The sequence below is a fragment of the Danio rerio genome, chromosome 3, assembly GCF_052040795.2.
Source record: "Danio rerio strain M-AB ecotype USA chromosome 3, GRCz13ab, whole genome shotgun sequence".
In the NCBI taxonomy this organism is placed as follows: Eukaryota; Metazoa; Chordata; class Actinopteri; order Cypriniformes; family Danionidae; genus Danio; species Danio rerio.
In genome coordinates, this window is record NC_141023.1 from 48,963,376 (window position 1) to 48,981,918 (window position 18,543).

At 35.4% G+C, this 18,543-nt stretch overlaps 1 protein-coding gene across 41 annotated transcripts in view; it reads left to right on the forward strand.

Annotated features, from left to right (window-relative positions):
* dnm2a (dynamin 2a) overlaps positions 1–18,543 on the forward strand; it is a 91,022-nt gene that overhangs the window by 42,468 nt on the left and 30,011 nt on the right. For 11 of the 41 annotated variants that reach the window (XR_015479858.1, XM_087242901.1, XM_087242900.1 and 8 more), the window contains 5 exon segments: positions 217–284; positions 2,144–2,282; positions 6,895–6,981; positions 7,059–7,129; positions 8,922–8,970. Coding sequence is in view for 32 of the 41 variants with exons in the window: in XM_087242901.1 (XP_087099027.1) it covers positions 217–284; positions 2,144–2,282; positions 6,895–6,981; positions 7,059–7,129; positions 8,922–8,970 (414 nt within the window). In the remaining 9 variants the exon portion in view is untranslated. 41 annotated transcript variants of the gene reach the window in all.

Consider the following 18,543-nt stretch of genomic DNA (forward strand, 5'->3'; position numbering starts at 1 on the left):
TGGCATTAAATGCGTCAAATCTGTAAAAAAAAAAAAAAAGTCAAGACTTTCATGAACCTTTAATGTGGCTATTTATGTAACATGTTTTACTCAACTCTGGTCTAACTGTCTGTGAACAATACATTGATCTTAAGATAACAAGTCACCACAAGTTCCCAGAAAACCCCGGTATGTGATACACAGGTGCAGAAGTGACTTTCTGTCTTTCTCTTTCAGATCGTGTTTGATGAAAAGGAGCTCCGGAGAGAAATCAGTCACGCCATTAAGAACGTCCATGGTGTCAGGCAAGTGGCGTCCCATTGACTGTAGCACTTGTCAACTGCAGGTCATACGACGACTAGAAACCACAGCACTTTTATGTCCTGTGTTCACTCACTAATACTCCAGTCTTTCACTCCATTCACACTTTCTCTCTCTCTCTCGTGTGTTATTGTAAGGCCATGCTTTCACATCACAACTGCCAGATCACTGTACTGCCCACGCTACATGTTGATCTTATTATATGTTTTAGTTAAAAAACCAAAACAAATATTACATCTGTTCATTGCCGTTTTTCAGTATTTTCTATATTTTTGTACTCAAATCCTTTAAGTTTAAAGTACATGCCATTATTTCACTGACAAATGTTGTGAGCACAGTATTACAAGTCGAGAGTGCATTCATAGAGCTAGCGAATCCCTTTTCTCCTCTATTCCTTTGTGTCCTCTATTCATGCACAACTTCTCACACACTCACAAATGTATGCTGCTTGTGCGCTCTCAGTAGACTACTCAAGTGCGAATTGTCTACTCTCACTCAGTGAGATGATGCGGACTTTCAATTTGTGCCTTGTGTTTCCTCTTCCATTGATGCTTTTGCTCTTCAGAGATTTTTCGTATAAATTAGTTCTCTCAAGAACATTGACAGGATTTATATTTTATGAGTTTATTTTATGAGTTCAGTATAGTCAATACTAAAGTATGCTGAAGCATTCGTTAACAAGGTGTTGTAAATACTATAACATATACTATGCCAGGGATGTCGAACTTTCTAGAGGGCCGCAGCCCTGCACAGTTTAGTTCCAACCCTGCTCCAACACACTTGCCTTGTAGGTTTTAAACAACCCTGAAGGACTCAAAATCAATTAATTAGCGTTGGAACTAAACTGTGCAAAGCTGCTACCCTTTTTTTGCTTGACATCCCTGTACTTGGCTATACCTAGTGTCAAAAGCACTATTTAAATATTTGCATCTTTACCTGAATGCGCTCTCAATTTGTAATACTGTGCTGAGGACCTTTTGTCAGTGAATTAACGCAATAAAAGTAGTGCTGTCAACAAGTTATTTGTGATTAATCACATTCAAACGAATGTTGTATTTATATAAAATATATTTTTGTACTGTGCATATACAGATAAAACCAGAAGTTTACATACAATAAAGTCAAGTTTACACACAATAAGATTATTATGCCTCTGAAAGAGCTTAGATGATGATGTCAAGGTTTTGGAAGTTTCTGATTGGCTTATTGACAATATTTGAGTTAATTGCAGGCACAACTGCAGAATGGTATTTAATGAAAACCTCAAACACACTGCTTCCTTTTGTGACAGCCTGGGGAAATCAACAAAAAGCCAGATCACAGTTGGCTAAATTAGGGAGCATGTGGACTCTCCGATCTCAGTTTTGAACTGCAATTTTTCGATAACACATGCAACACTTCAGTTTATTACAGCTTATTTCAAACAAGAGTTATTACTAGGATCTTTCTTAGGAGACCCTAAAAATCAAATTCTTGTCTACAAACCTCAAAAACTGTGTTATGAGGGCATGGCCAAAAAAATTCAAATGACTGAGTAATCTTGTTGACTCTGAAATGTGTTTTTTTTCCCAACAGCGAGCCACCCTCACCTGTCCATTTATTATTTAGGATTCACATTTTTGTTTTAGTCTTTGTGACCTTTTATTTCCATCCACTTCACCTTCAGTTATCCCATTGTCACTTGGTTTTGTATCTGTTGTTGTTTAATCTTCACATCAATGTCACAGATATCTGTCTTTTGAGTTATTTTTTGGCCACTATTGTTGTTCCTTGTTTTCTTTCTCCTCCATGTTTGTGTCTGTCCTCTTACGTCCTGCTGTCTGTCTGTCCTGTGCGTTCTCAGAACTGGGCTGTTCACTCCAGATCTGGCGTTTGAAGCCATCGTGAAAAAGCAGATCATTAAGCTGAAAGAGCCCTGTCTGAAATGTATCGATCTGGTTATTCAGGAGCTCATCAACACATTCAGGCAGTGCACCAACAAGGTACTGCAGTAACCCAGCCTGGCCATGGAGGGGCTTCCTGTGAGGGGGTCACACTACACCTGAGGCAAACAGACAGTGCTTTCAGCCAAAAGCACAGAGGGAAGAGGTAGAGGTTGAGCAGAAGGCTGCGAGTAGTTTGCGTGTCGGTGTGACCTCCTCGGCCCCCCTGACTGCCTCATTCGCTGGCTCTGCTGTCGTGTTGGGGTGTTGTGACAGTCTTGTGACAAGAAGATGAACGGAGAATGACACTCTCTGGTCATCTGTGGTCTAAAGGGACGAGTCGTAGGTGCTTGCAACATCCAATCTAATGTATCTCTGTAGAGTCCCAATGACATTTAAATACTTTTAAGGCCCATTCAAACCAAGTCAGAAATTATGGCGGATGTAGTATGTCTAAATTCCAATCATACTATTATTTTTTACCATATAGCAGTGGCCCCAACCTTTTTATCTACACGAATTGGTCAACGCTTGATAATTTTACTGCAGTCTAGGGGGTGGGGTGCTAGGCAACCATTAACCATTTTCTCAGAGGATGACAACCTGACAAATCATTGCTCCCTTGTTTATACAAGTTTTTTTATATATGGAGAAAATTAAAAAGACACTTCCTCCAGCTTCCTCTAGTACCTTCGGGGGGATCCCGAGGCGCTCCCAGGCCATCCAAGAGACATAGTCGCTCAAGCCTTAGCTTTCCTCGATCTTCCCTAAGGCCTTATCCAGGTGGGACATGCCTGAAACACCTCTCTAGGTAGGCGTCCAGAAAGGCATCTGAATCAGATACCTGAGCCACCACAGCTGACTTCTCTCGATGTGGACCAGTACCAACTGATACACGAACCGGTACCAGCCCAGGGGTTGGGGACCACTGCAATATTGAACAAAGGTGCTCAACCCTGTTCCGGGAGATCTACTGTACCTTCCTGCAGAGTCTTGCTCCAACCCCCATCAAACACAACTAAACCAAGTAGGATCTAAAGAAGCTATTGTAAGACAGACCTGTCGTTAAAGACAAGTGTGTTTTATCAAGGTTGCAGCTCAACAGACAACGTGATTGGTTCTACAGGAAGGTAGATCACCAGAAATAGGGTTAAACGCCCATAATATAGAACAAACTTTTCTACGGTCGTGTAGAAAACTCTAATTCAAATGTAGTATCTACACATGCATTCGTCAAATATGCCAAGTACAAAAAGCAGATGAATTTGTTGTTACTATCATAAAAAAACAAACAAAAAAAAAGCTTTGCACAGCTGCAGTCTTTTTGAAATTGAGTTTGAGACCTATGCTGTATATGTAGATGAGTTATTTTGTTGTGTTGGACTTAAACTGACTTGGCTTTTGGTATGTCTATTGTTATAAAAATATATAATGTATTTGTAGTTTATGGATGTGAAAACCTATGACTGCCCCTTTGGACATTAGTTTGTATCTTTTCATAGATTATCAATGATTAATCAACTAAAAGTTTCCTTCTTTTATTCCTCTCTTTCTCTATGCTCTTTTCCCCTGCCCTCTTTTTAACACCTCAACACTTATTCTCCCCCTGCCCAACGGCATCTCTGACCTACTCAGAACGGGGTTGTTCACCCCTGACCTGGCCTTTGAGACTATAGTGAAAAAACAGATCCACAAACTGAAAGAGCCCAGCCTGAAATGCGTGGACCTGGTGGTGTCCGAACTCACCACTGTCGTCAGGAAAAGCTCTAAGAAGGTAACCAAGTCGGATCACCAGAGGCGGAATCCAAATCCAAATCTCCTCCTCCCTTCATTCCCACACGCATCCACCTGCCCAATCAGCTTTCACCTGTGTGAAATCAGCCCCACCCTATTTGCCACACCCATTATATATGTGTGTGTGTCTGCGATGTGCGATGTGCTCACGTCTCTTATGTCTGGTTCCATAATGAAAGCCATACATTTCCATATCCCATGCGAGTCCAACAAAAAGCAATCAAACTGTTTGGAAAAAAAAAATCGATATTCGTTGGTTAGGTCCCAACTCTTTGTTGCTTCATTATAGCATCAGCCTGCCAAACACTTTGACTGTTAAAGTAAAGAACATACAGTGACAGATGCTTTTCCTCCTGGCCCAGACACAAAAGGCTGCTGCTGTTGTCATAGCAACAAAGAACTCATCATCTGCCATCTTGTGGTCATAGGAAGAAATGCAGTGCAATTCTTATGTCGATTCCCTCCTCCTTCCACCTGTGTAACACTTTTTTTTCCTTCCTTGAATCTTTTCACTGTTTCACTCTCAGATTTGGAAGAGTATTTATGGTGTTTAAACCTTAGGGTTTTAATAATTAAGTTTTAATGACTAGGGATGGAAATCTTGAGTCTCCTTTAATTTAGGTTCTTCGGTTATACTATGGTTCAACCAAAAATGCACATTTATTTAATAGTTTACTCAATCTCCCCTCATTCCAGACGTGTTTAGGTTTTGTTTTTTGTTGAAGAAAATAAGGTGATCTAAAGAAAGCTGGAAACTGGGAACAACTTGCATTTTTTGATTTCTGTTATGGATTTAATGTCTACCGTTTTTTAGCGTTCTTCTAAATAACTTATTGTATGTTCAGTTCAAGAAATAAAGACCTTTGGAAAGGATGCACTTCAGGAAAACTACTCCTTTGATAGTTCTCTTTGTATATACCACAGAATTATTGATCCTAATTTTACCTTCTTTTTTTAAAGCCCAAGTTGTCATAACATACAAAGAATGTAAACAAAGGATTGAAAAAAGAAAAAATCAGTACCTACTTTCATACTTTTTTAATGGCAGTCTTTTATTGTGCATTAACTATGTTTATAAAAAAATGAGAATAATTTGAATGAAATATTGATTGGTTGTTGACTTATTTTAGTCATTATAAAAAACATCAATTAATAGTTTCCAATACATGGTTCCGAATATTGATTTCCCTTCTATTGTTGCAATTCTTTTAAATTATTTATACTCAAATCCTGAAAGCTAGGCCTAAAGTTAAGCATTGCTGCACCTGGTCAGTACCTGCATGGGAGGCCACATGGGAAAGCTAGGTTGCTGCCGGAAACAATAATGTTCAGCTGCATGCCCGCAGAACCACACACGTTTCAGGCACACACAATCCAGCAAACACGATCTAGACAAACCATATATGGTTATGACGGATGTTAATGTTATTAATGTCTTCTCGGACATTGTCATCAGTATATCATTTATATATTGTTAATAAATATTGTACATAATAAACAATAGTGTTTACTGTTTCCCAAATATTGCGATCGAGACGGGCGAAAGGGGAGCATTGTTTCCAATCACCATTCAATATGAGCGACTGAACAGATTTTCTATCAGTCATCATAGATGATCAGTCATTATTATCTGACAGAGTCAATTTAGCGATACTCGTTTGCTGGTCTTGCTGAACGATCTAAAATGGACAGGTTTAGTTTATATAATGGATTAATTAATAATGAAGGAAATAATAGCAGGTTAATAAAGGTAATATTAATCTGCTAATAAAAGGTAATAATCAGCAATACATGTTCATATAGTCAAATATTTATAGATTATAAAATGACACATACTGTACCATAACCAGCTGTTAAAAATTACTCAATAGTAATAGTAAGTGAATTATGGATATGGTTATTTGAACCAATTAATTCAAGCGAACCATCAGAATCTGTTCAAGGAAACAGATCTGTCAAATCACGTGTGATCAAAGGGCAAATTATTATTATTAATGAGTTATTTCTAATGAAAAATATAGTTGTTTCCCTTTATGCAATCAACTCTCAAACCTCAACACCATTAAAACAAATTGCCTGCAGACATAGACTTATTTTATTATATATATATATATATATATATATATATATATATATATATATATATATATATATATATATATATACATATATATATAAACCTTTAATGCTTTACTAAAGAACAACAAAGTCACTTATGTCCTGGATTTATTGAGGTTAAGTAAATTAACTGAAATTTTTAATTTTGGAGTATACTTTTTTTCTATTCTCATTAGAGTATTAGTACACTGTAATGTTACTTACTGTAAACTGACAAGTACTTGAACCTTATTTATAGTCAGGAGAATGCCTCTTGTTGGAGTCAAGATGGCCTACCTTATATCCTAACCTGTAAACTATTGAGAATTAGTTGACATGTGGTTGAAATGTAATTTATAGTCAACAAAATGTGCAAATGGAAGCATCAAAAAAATAAATAAATAAATAACAACACTGACATAATAAACATTTGGCTGTAGATTTGGAAAACTTATTTACATATCCCAACTTGAGTCATACCAAATATTACATTTTGTTTACTACTCTTCGAAGTTGGTTGACTCTCAATTCCTAGCTGGGAGTGAATGCTGCCTTATCTGCATAACTTGCTGAAAAAAGTCCAAAACTGCATGCTTGTTTGCCTATATGCTCTTTCTTCCACTGATTGTTCTTGTGCACGGTGGCTTAAGCTAAAGCTAGTCCTCACGTCGGCCTCTGTGAAAAGGTCTGATCGTGGTTAGTTTGCAAAGTGTGCATGTGTGTGTGCACTTGTGCCACATGTATGCTGTAGACTGCATCTCTTTGGTGTTTTTCCCCACAGTTAAGCTCGTACCCTAGACTCCGAGAAGAGACGGAGAGGATCGTCACTACTTACGTCAGAGAGAGAGAAGGGAAGACCAAGGACCAGGTAGGAAACCAAACATAAGATTTGCTTGGGTTTTATTTTGTGCGCTTTCTCAATGTGGCAAATTGTGCTTTTTTCAGGTTCTTTTGCTGATTGACACTGAGCTGTCATACATCAACACCAACCACGAGGACTTCATTGGATTTGCAAAGTATGTGTTGCATTCAGTGCAGTCATTTTTTTTTTTTTTTGGCTTTTGTTTTGTTTCTTACCAGGAGGCTTGCGCCCTAACCATAGTGCAGTGCAAGTCTGGCCCACAGCGCAGTTTAGGAATGGGTCATATGGTCAACATTTACATCACATGATAATTAGGGTAATTTGTCTCAAGCCACATATATAATAGCAAAATAAAATATAATAGGTGTCTTAATCTAAACTCAATCTTGCTAAGCTACAAAGAATTATTAGGCAAATTTAGGCAAAAAAATAGCTAATTTAATTAATGTTAATTTTAAAACAGTAGCCTGTTTGTATGTAGCCTTCACATGGGTCAGATAGCGAAAACTTCAGTGTGAAGTCAATTTCATTATTATAAATGAAACCAAATTCATTATCGATGTAAAATAAATCAAACTTAATAATGTAATAGGAAATATTTGATTATGTTACTAATTGTTGTTTAAAATATTGTTCAACTTTTTAAACCACTAACAGAGTTGACAATAGCAAAGTTGACATTAGGGCTGCACGATATTGGAAAAAATTGACATTGCGATACTTTTTTCCCTGCGATCTATATTACGATATATATATATATATATATATATATCTGTCTGAAAATGACAGTAATTTAAACGTACCATAAAACTTCTATAAGTGCATACAATTCGACACAACTACACAAGCATCATTTTAACCTTTATAACCAAACGTTAACGTTACTCTGTCAACAATCTATTGTCTTAATTACCACGCTAACAGAGCTATGTAAACAGAGAACAACAGATTGCAGATGTCAATAATGCAGCGGATTATATTGATATACCGATCAAACTCCGCTTTAAGTACGCTACAAGTTTATAAACTGCCTCTGCAACCCAGTTCAGATACAAAAATCTATTTAACAAAAAAAGTAATGCAGTAAAGTATTTTTTTTTTGGTCTGCCGAGCCTTCTCTGTTGCTGTGAGGAGCAACAGCCTGCGTCAGTCACCTTTAACCCCGGCCCCACCCTGCCCCGTTGTGTTAGCAGCTAAATCGAATCCAAAGCATTGGAGTGGTACAAATTGTACAAAAGCATTATTTTCGCTATTTAAAGACATAACAATATATATATATATATATATATATATATATATATATATATATATATATATATATATATATATATATATATATATATATATATATATATATATGTTTTTTTTTATCTGTACTTTGTGTAGCAGTAAAGACATTAATTCAAATCCAAATTCATCTGCCTCTGCACTATTATTAATGCATTGGACTTAACTTAAGTGCACTAAATTAATTTGTGCATGTCTTAGATCTCTCAAACTAAGGTGTACAACTAAAGACTGATAGCATGGCAAATGTCTGCATGCTCAGTTACTGTAGAACCCTCAACAAGAAGGCAAAGGTAGCCTACAGCATCGAGCTTGTGTTAGCCTGCTCGCCCGGCGTGTCGCATGTTGTGAGTGTTGTCAGGCCACCTATGTTAATAGTTCTCATGCCGTCACTTTCAGTCTGGATCTCAGACGGTTGGATGACGGTACCATACCAGGGTACAGCAACAACAGGTGTGCAAGCCACATTTAGTTAATTGATAATCGGACCATTCATCTCTTCCTACCAACTCCTGCTTTAGTTGCAGGATTGTTCCGACCCAGAGCAACAAGGAGGTTTATGCAGTCATCATTTTGCTAATGTGGAATACAAACAATACCATCATCAACATGCAATCAGTGTGTAATCAGTGCTTTCTGTATGTTTCCGCCACCTGCAGTGCACAGCAAAGGAATATCGTCAACAAGAAGAGGGCCATTCCCAACCAGGTACACTTTTTTTTCTGTTTCCACATGCTTCCGAGTCCCCGCCGATATCATCACATGCCTTGTTCCACAACTGTTGCCCCCTTTCACCTTTTGTAAACACAAATGGGCCTGACAATGAACCCTGAGGAACTCCTACCATAACTCCCTTATTTATTTTACCTTCTTTAGTAAAAAAATTAACCGTATGTTCCCCAAGATCTCTATCACTTATACTTGTTATTAGCTACACACATTTACAGTGTCCTTACCAGGTGTGACTGGCTTTACACAACAAGTCAAGAGGACATTATTCATGGTTCCCATGCTACTTGAAAGTACTTGGAAATACTTGTATTTAATGCCTAGACAGTACTTAAAAACAAACATGGGTCCTTGAAAGTGCTAGAATATAAAGTATATGGTGTCATTTCAATAATACTTGGCTGCTTTCAAAAATTGAAAAATAAAACAAAAATGTGTTAATTTTTTTTTTAAACTATGACAAATAATATACATTTGGTCAATATTTTAGAAAGCACATTTGATTTTTGCCAGTATTGGATCCACTCCACTTATATATATAGATAGATAGAGAGAGAGAGAACAGGCGTGCAAAAAATACACACAGCCCTGTTTACACTAAAATTTCTTAGTTTTAAAATGTAATTTTAGAACAAAAACGTCCACACTGGTGTTTCACCTAGCATTTCTGAAAAGTCCTGCTTTCACACTATGCGTCTGAAAATGTACATCATGTGACCACACACATATACAAACACACACACTCTGTCATGCACTGCAGTGTATGTGCACATCTAAGCTCCAGCAGTCAGCGGGTGCTTTGAGCTCAAAACTCCAGAGAGCAGTGCACCTCGGACAGTTTATCAAGGATGTACCACTGAATCGCATTTCGCTATAGTTGTTAAGCATGATATTTAATTAATCTTGTCTCTATCTAACGCCTCTTAAGTCTTTTGAATCTATCAGATGACATGTCACAGCATCAGTACACTGCTTCAGTCATTTGCTTTCATGCTTGTACTTCGTAATTTAAGTGAAAACCTCAGATACTGTTGGATGGCTCCTGTTGGTTGTGCACCTTTTCACCAACCAATTTTGTCGATGCCATTATTACAGCACAGATCAATCTGCCTATTCATGCCAGAGTCTTGTGTAAAAAGTAATTGACGGGTGGTAATTTGTGTGTTACGTATCTTTATTTATTTATAATTTGGTTACGGGTAAAATGAAGATCATACCGGTCAGGCAGTTAAAACGATAGGCTACAATTAATTCATTATGGATTAATTAATTATTAATAAATATGTACACTGCCAAATTGGTCGACATCATTCAGCCCTAATTAATATATATTTAAAAATTTTTTTACAACAAACAAGCACATGTTTTAATACATTCATAACCGCGTTCGTGTTTTGCCTTCATGCTTTAAAAAATAATAATAATGCTAAAATAAAAACTGCTAAATTTCGCTCCTGTACAGCAGTCCGACAACATTCTGGCACTGGATGACACTCGAATACCCTGTCAGTAATGTCCAGTGGCTGGGAATGACCTTTTTACAGTGTCTGCTATCATGTTATTGTTGTTTTTGGTGTGTTTACGTAGATGAATATGGCCACTGTGTAAATAGACAGTACAGATACGATCTTATTGCCACATTATATCATTATGATAATTTGATATATGCCTTAAGTGATTTCCAGAAGATAAATAACAAAAAATAACCCAACTGGAATAACTACTGCAGTCCCGATCATCTGATCTCATATGAAGCAAGCGATTGCGAAAACATATGATGACTTGTGCAGGTGTTGAAGTGGTTTCCTAATTCTTAGGGGTAAATTTTGAAGCCCTTCCCCTTCACACTCTGCTTAAAGGGCCAAGGGGAAGGGTTAGGTGTACAAAATTGGAGAGTTGGGATTGGGCCTTATTGTAAATATTAAGTGTAAGAGAAATGTTAAGACTTTCACATTGCTATAAAGTATCTGCCGCGCTGTGAATTACAAATGTGCTTGGTTTTAATTATTAGTCATTTAAAAAGTCCTTGAATTTGGTGTCCATGAAAAAGTGGGGCCCTGATTGATGCATGAGCTGGTTTAAATTCCAACTTCTAATTCAAAAATCTTTAATATTTGTTTGTTTTCCCCCTATAAATTGCTCACAGTCTAAACGAGTAACCCATTTAGAAAAAAGAAAATGCTTATAAAATGTCCCATGGAAACCAAAGTCTCTTTGTCTTCTGGGTCTGAACTGATGTCATGTCAGAACAGCTCTATCGTTCATCAAATTGGGTTGTGGTTGTTATGCATCACGGGACAATTTAAAAAGCGTGTCTCATCCTCACACCTGATAATGGCACTGTGTATGTATTTATGTGTATGGTTTTGTAAAAATTAACACCAAAACCATTGAAGAACATGATCGGGCTTTTATCATGTATCAAAGTTTCAGTGGAAATGACATAAGCAGCTTGAAAGTACACTGTGCTATTTGGCAGGGACATTCCCTTTCATTTCCTCCCTGCTTTTGAGAAACTGTGCTTTCACTAGCATCACAGCAGCACTAGTCGCTAGTAACACTGACGCATGACAAATGAATAATCAATGCATTGTCTTGTTTTTTCCAGTCTTGCCCTAATGCAATGCAAACTTCCTCTTTATATTTGAAGTGTAATCCAGAATGTGCATGGATCCAGCCATGACAATGACAACCTATTATATAATTCTGATTTGTGGTACTGTCAATCTAATTGCATGTAACTTTGTTCTGTTGCTCTCTCTCTCCCTCTCTCTTTCTCTCTCTCTCTCTCTCTCTCTCTGTATGTCTGCCTCCAACCTTTTACTCATTTCTTTTTTAACTCATTCCATCACTTCTATATTCCCAATCTTTTTATATCAATTTCTCTCTAACGCGTGCTGTCCTGGTTTTCCCGCTTTTGCTTGTTTACTGTGTCTCCGTCTCATTTCTTCTACTCAAAACTCGCCCCCACCCCCTTCCCCCTCCCTCTTACTTATCACTACAGGGTGAAATCCTGGTAAGTACCATAAACTTACAAGCCACACCCAGTTAAAGGTCACCAGTGCTTATCCAGACAGGAGAACTGAGGCCGTAGCAGGTTCATCATTTTTTTATTGAAGCAGTGTGGACGGCATACCTCTGTGTAAACTTGATATTGGCAAGGATTATAAAGCTGATGGTTGTTCTTTCACCCTGCAGCTAGGTGGCCTGAGAGAAGGTGAAGCTGAGAAGGTATAGTCTGGTGGAATAACAAAAACAAAAAAGATATAGTGAAACCGGGAGTCAATTAAAATCATGGCTAGTTCAGTTATACACTGAAAAAACTTTAAGTTGTTGCACCTTGATTAACTTAGTTTTTTTTTCCCCTATTCATCAGAGTTTTGAGTTGTAAATAAAGTTTATAAAACTAATTAATTTAGGTACAGCAACTTGACAATTTATATTTATTTATTTGTTTTTGTTTGTTTGTTTGTTTTATTTATTTATTTATTTATTTATTTATTTATTATTTTTATATTTTTATTACTTTGTTTTATTTATTTAGTATTATTATTATTTATATTTTTGTTTATTATATTGTTATTATTTAGTAATATTTATTTAAAATTGTATTTATTTTGTTTTATTATTTATTTATTTATGATTTTGTTTTATTTATTTATTGTTATTATTTAGTTTTTATTTATTATTTTGTTTATTTATTTTTGTAATTTGTATTCATTTGTTTGTTGTTTTGTTTTATTTATTTGTTCAATATTTTGTTTTATATATTTATAATTTCATTTATTTTATTAATATTTTTATTAATTATTACATTTATTTATTATTTAGTTTTTTTATTATTTATTTTGTTTTATTTATTTATTTTGTGTTATATTTTTAAGTTGTTCTCATTTTAAATATGTTTACATTTTTTCAGTGTTGTAACTGACCTTAAATCCACCATAGTGTGCTCACTGTAATTGGTGGCATCACCTAACAATCTGTAATTATTGTAATTAAAGAAAGAACATATTACTAACCGTTTTTAAATAATTCACAGTGCACCTTATTTGTTTCACATATCACTGTATTTTTTCATGCATGCATTTTTTGTAATGAGTAAACTGTATGTTGAGTGAAATGGAGGCCTCGGTTGTCCTGTTGTGGATGTCCTGGCGGTCCTGACTGGGTGAGCAGAGTTTGCCTTGTGGAGAATCAGCCTCTACATCAACTTGGGGATATGGTGGGTGGGCAGGGCCAAGGAAACATCTAATCAAACCAAGGAACTGAACTCAAACCCAAAATAACCTGTGGTGTGTGTTTGGGTATTCTTTGTGGTGTGCATTTTCTAATTTGATTATTTTTTTCTAAGAAGAGCTAATCAAAATGATTTAACACACTCAAATATAATGGTATTCTTTGTACTAACAATTCATCTAAAGTAGGACTGGGCTATATATTCATAAAAAAAAAAAAAAAAAATATATATATATATATATATATATATATATATATATATATATATATATATATATATATATATATATATATATATATATATATATATATATATATATATATATAATTACAATAAATAAACAATATTCAGTATTATTATGTTTAAAAGAGGAAGGAAATTTTTACACTTTGTGTGATAATATTTTTTCTTCTGGAGAAAGTCTTATCTGTTTTATTTTGGTTAGAATAAAAGCAGTATTTTTTAAACACCATTTTAAGGACAAAATTATTAACCCCTCTAAGCTATATATTTTTTCGATAGTCTACAGAACAAACCATCATTATACAATAACTTGCCTAATTACCCTAAACTGTCAAGTTAACTTAATTACCCAGTTAAGCTTTTAAATGTCACTAAGCTGTTTAGAAATGTGTTGAAGAAATCTCTCCGTTAAACATAAATTGGGGACAAAAAAATAAACTGGGACTAATAATTCACTATATCTATGTCTGTGTGTGTATGTATGTATGTGCATGTATATATATATATATAATATATATATATATATGTATATATATGAACTTATCTAAACTTTTTATATAGTTATATATAATTGACATTAATTATTAAGTTAAATTTGATTAAAAATATCTTGATAAAAAATTTATGTAACCTAGTGTTTTAAAGAATAGTTATAAAAAACATTTAAAATTAATTAATTGGCATCAGCACCGAAATCCCTAAATTGCTTTTTGATTAATTACCTATGTAAGCAGTTAATTGAAATCTTTTTTCAAATGTGTATATATGAGCAATAACACACTCATAGCAGTGCAATATGGTTGTATATCGACATTGGTGGGAGGCTTGCGTTGGCACGAGGCCGCAGGCCGAGTGCCTTAGTGCCCCTATCAAAGCCGATAAACAGCCATATTGCACTGCTACGAGTGTGATATTGCGTTAATACAACAATTTGACGCCACAATTGTGTATATAAAAACAAAATTAAACATGAAGAGTCTCAAAAACCCTTTTGTATGAGGACCTACTTTCTTCCGCATTGGATTCAAATCATAAGCTGAAAGTTAAACAGCTGAGCAAGCATCATTTAAACTTTAGATCTGTACTGTCTGCTTTTTGCTGGCTGTATGTGGGCGGAGTAATACACAAAGGGTAAAGAGGCTGATATTACTTAATTATATCACAGCTATCAGCCAATCAGATTCGAGAACCAGAATCTGTATCCAAGTTTGATGAATCATTAAATTCAATTATTTTAAAGAACCACTAAATGATAGGGACAGTTAAACTCAAAAACATGACTTTGTTTCCAAATAAAAAGTCATATTAATCATTTTGTCACATTTGTGTGCCTCTTGTAAAATTAAAGTGTGTAATCAATATATTGTCCAGCCCTACTCCAACATTTGGTTAGTATTATTCTTTCCTCCTTGTTGTTCCGGTAGTGGCCAGAATGTGGCAGTAGTGGGTTCCTTTTCCTAATCAATTGACTTTTAATTTACCAAATTACCCGCTCAACCTTAGAGAAATCCTTTCTGGGGCAAAGTTAACTGTGGGATTTCTGTCAGTGTGTAATTAACAGTCGCCTCTCACAGGTAATCATCTAATCATCTCATCCTTAATTCAAAATCATTCCTTCTATCAACAGATTTCCACCGTTGATCATATTTTACACACTCGCTGATTATGACACATTTCAAATGAGCAAAATATTAGGATTAATTAGTGCAGACAGCAGTCAGAAATGTGTGAAGTGGAATGAGAGATCCAAACGCTAACAGAAAACAGGGTCACGTTCTCGTTTTCTTTCGGCTGAGGGCGGCATAAAGGAAATTGGATCCATGTTGGAGAACACAGAGCTCGAGCCAGACTCTGACCGCAGATATTTGCTGGGTTTCTGTCTAATGAAAAGATGTTTCCACAGCGTTTTTGCGGCCGTTTGTTCGGGTCTTCAGTGCAGGTCTTAGCACGAGATGTCTGAGCAGTTCTTTCTTTTCCTTTCTCTGGGGTTTAAGAAGTTTAAAGGCATTTTCCCACCAAGGCAAACAATCTATGTAGTCTATAACATTATAGTTTTATTTATTTATTTATTTTTTTCCTGTCGGCACTTTTTTAACTCTAACCCTCTCACTTCTCTTAGTTTCACTCCGGCTTTTAGTGACAAGAAAACACAGAAAGGGAGAGAAGGGATTGTTTACAGTAAAAAAAGTTACAGATGCACTGTGGAGTTACAATGTAAACTTGTTAAAGGGATAGTTCCCCCAAAATTTAATCACACTTGTTTCATCTTTTTTTTCTTCTGTTGAACACAAAAGAAGATAATTTGAAGAATGTTGGAAACCTAACCAATGACTTTCATGTTATTTGTTTTTCTTGATATGGTGCTTTTTGTTTTTCTTGATAATGCTCACAAGGTTTCAGCTTTTAGTGTTTAACAAAAGAAATGGGTGAAGCTTTGGAACATAAACAGGGAGTACATTTTCATTTTTGTGTGAACTATCCTTATAAGAATGTAAGAAAAGATTAATTGTTTTGTAATGTTTGTGTTTCCACGACCCTTAACATCCACATACCCTTAAAGCACAGGTCATATGGTATTAATGGTTATTTTTGTCAGAATATGCATCTTTAAATCATTTTGTAAGTGAATTGATACAGTTTTACAGTATTCTTCATCCCAAACAATTTTTAAATTAGCTAATTATTTATTCACCCACCTGTGTTTTAAATCCTTTACACTTTTTTTTTTTTGGTCTGTTGAACACACAAACATAATAAAATATAATTGCATATAACACAGTAAAACAAGATATTTTGAAGGATGCAGGCATCTTGTACTTCTATAGTACAAGTTGGCTTGATCTCTGGGTCTAGCAGGAGCACTTTTAGTTTAGCTTAGCCATAATCATTGAATAGGAATAGGCCAGAGGTGGCCAAACTATGACCCACTGAACACTTTCATCCGGCCCGCGAGGAAGTTTTTAAAATGCTGCTTTTGAGTAACGGTTTGGTTCAGAATTGTAAATTAATGATGCAATACAAGTGAATGCCATGTGATGGCAGTATTGCATGTGGTATAGTTAGCGCAACCAGTGGAATTAGAACACACTCTCGAATATTAAAATGCACTCAACCATTAATGACTGAAAATGAGTCATTGATAAGAAAAATTGACTCTGAATGTCATGTGTTTAAGGAAGAATAGACAACAAATGACTTCTTCACCAATATCAGACAGAAAGCGGTAGGTCTTTAATGCCAAGAAAGTATTGCTGTTTTTAAAGACTTCAACCTAAGGGGCTGATCTCACCGAACATGCTTTATGCGTTAAGAGGCGCTTCTTTAGAATGGTTTACCAACAGCCACAAGGGTTTTGCGCACTGCTTATGCGCCCTGTGCGCCTCGCATTTTAACCATTGCCCCATGACAAACTAATTCAATAGCTCTGCTACAGCCATGGTATGGCAGCAAATCCCTTGTTTAAATTGCTGAATTGACTGTACAGTTTCAAGCTACATCTGCCTAGAAAATAGCAATTTGTAAATCAAAAATATCAACCTTTTTTATTTATTTATTTATTTTTTTAAATACTGAGCGAGATGTTAATGGTCCAATTTGAATCAATAATTTATGCTAAACTAAGCTAATAGTGCTCCCACCAGATCTAAGGTTCGACTGAATGGATTAAAACATGGTAAGACTTTTAACTGTTTAACTCTAGGAGACTTGAAAAGTTAGCCTATTTCCAAAAATATTTTTATTAATGAATTAAAATAATGATAATAATAATGATAATAATAATTCAGTGTTTCTTTAAGGCAATTCATATTTTTCTTTTTGGAGACATCATTTTTATTCATCATACACTTTTTTGATTGCCAATTATAGCTGTTACAAACTGTAAATAATATATTTTATGAAAGCCAATATGACCTGCTCTTTAACCCTCAAGAAATAACATTGAAATTCTACTGAAAGCCCTTCTTCTTTAGACCCATTTTTATTATTATTTTTTTTTTCTTCTGACTAATAGTTTTAGCTTTCCTTCTTCAGGTTCTACATATTTTCTTGGCAAATATCCTTTACAACCCACTTACCTGTGTCTTCTCTCACATTCATTAGGTTTTCACACTCGAGTGTTTGTCTTTCTGTGTTTAACACCACTAACGCCGCTCTATTGCGTTTATTAGCATGCCGACTATAGCTTTTACTCACCAGTTTGACCCTAACATACCAACTCTCACCCCTGATCATATGGCTGGTCAGTGGGGTCTGGATAACATCTGCTGAATCTTTGGTCTGCACTTTGGTAAAACTCTTGTAGAGGACCAAAAAAAAAAGAAAAAAGAAAAAAAAAAAGACTAACACAACAAAATTGTTCCTTTGTTCTTTTATTGCTGCTCTATTTCAAGTCTTCCAGACACTCCCCAGTGGTTTTTGTTCGTGTTTATTCAGTGTTTCTAGAGCGTTTATTTGTGACTAAGCTTTAATTGCTGCCTTATGTTCTGACAAGAATAGTAGAGTGTATTCCAGTGGTTCCCAACTGGTTATCCGCAATCTAAACTTAAAAGGTTTGCTTAAAAAGCAAGACAAATGCAAAGCTAACAGCGAGGAATGATATAATGTTGGAATGTATTGACTTTTAAAAGAAGCAACTTTTGTGTGCTTCAAAATAATGTGAATAAATTATAAAAATAGCAACCAAACATTATTTTGTTTTAATGTAAAAGGTAATTAAAACGTAAGAAATATATTTTTTTTTAAATAATGCATATCTTTCTACTTCATATTTCATGTTCATTTTGACATGTTACCCATTATTTATAAAAAATTTCAAAATGGTTTCGTAAATGTTTTTTTTTTTGTGTGTGTTTTTGCTAGTACTAATATAACATTTTGTAGATGGATAGATGGATAGATAAATCGCTAGATTTATGGATGGATCCACTGCTAGATAGATTAATGGATGTATTGATTTATTGATTGCTAGATAGATTGGATGGGTGGATGGATGGGTGGATGGATGGATGGATGGATGGATGGATGGATGGATGGATGGATGGATGGATGGATGGATGGATGGATGGATG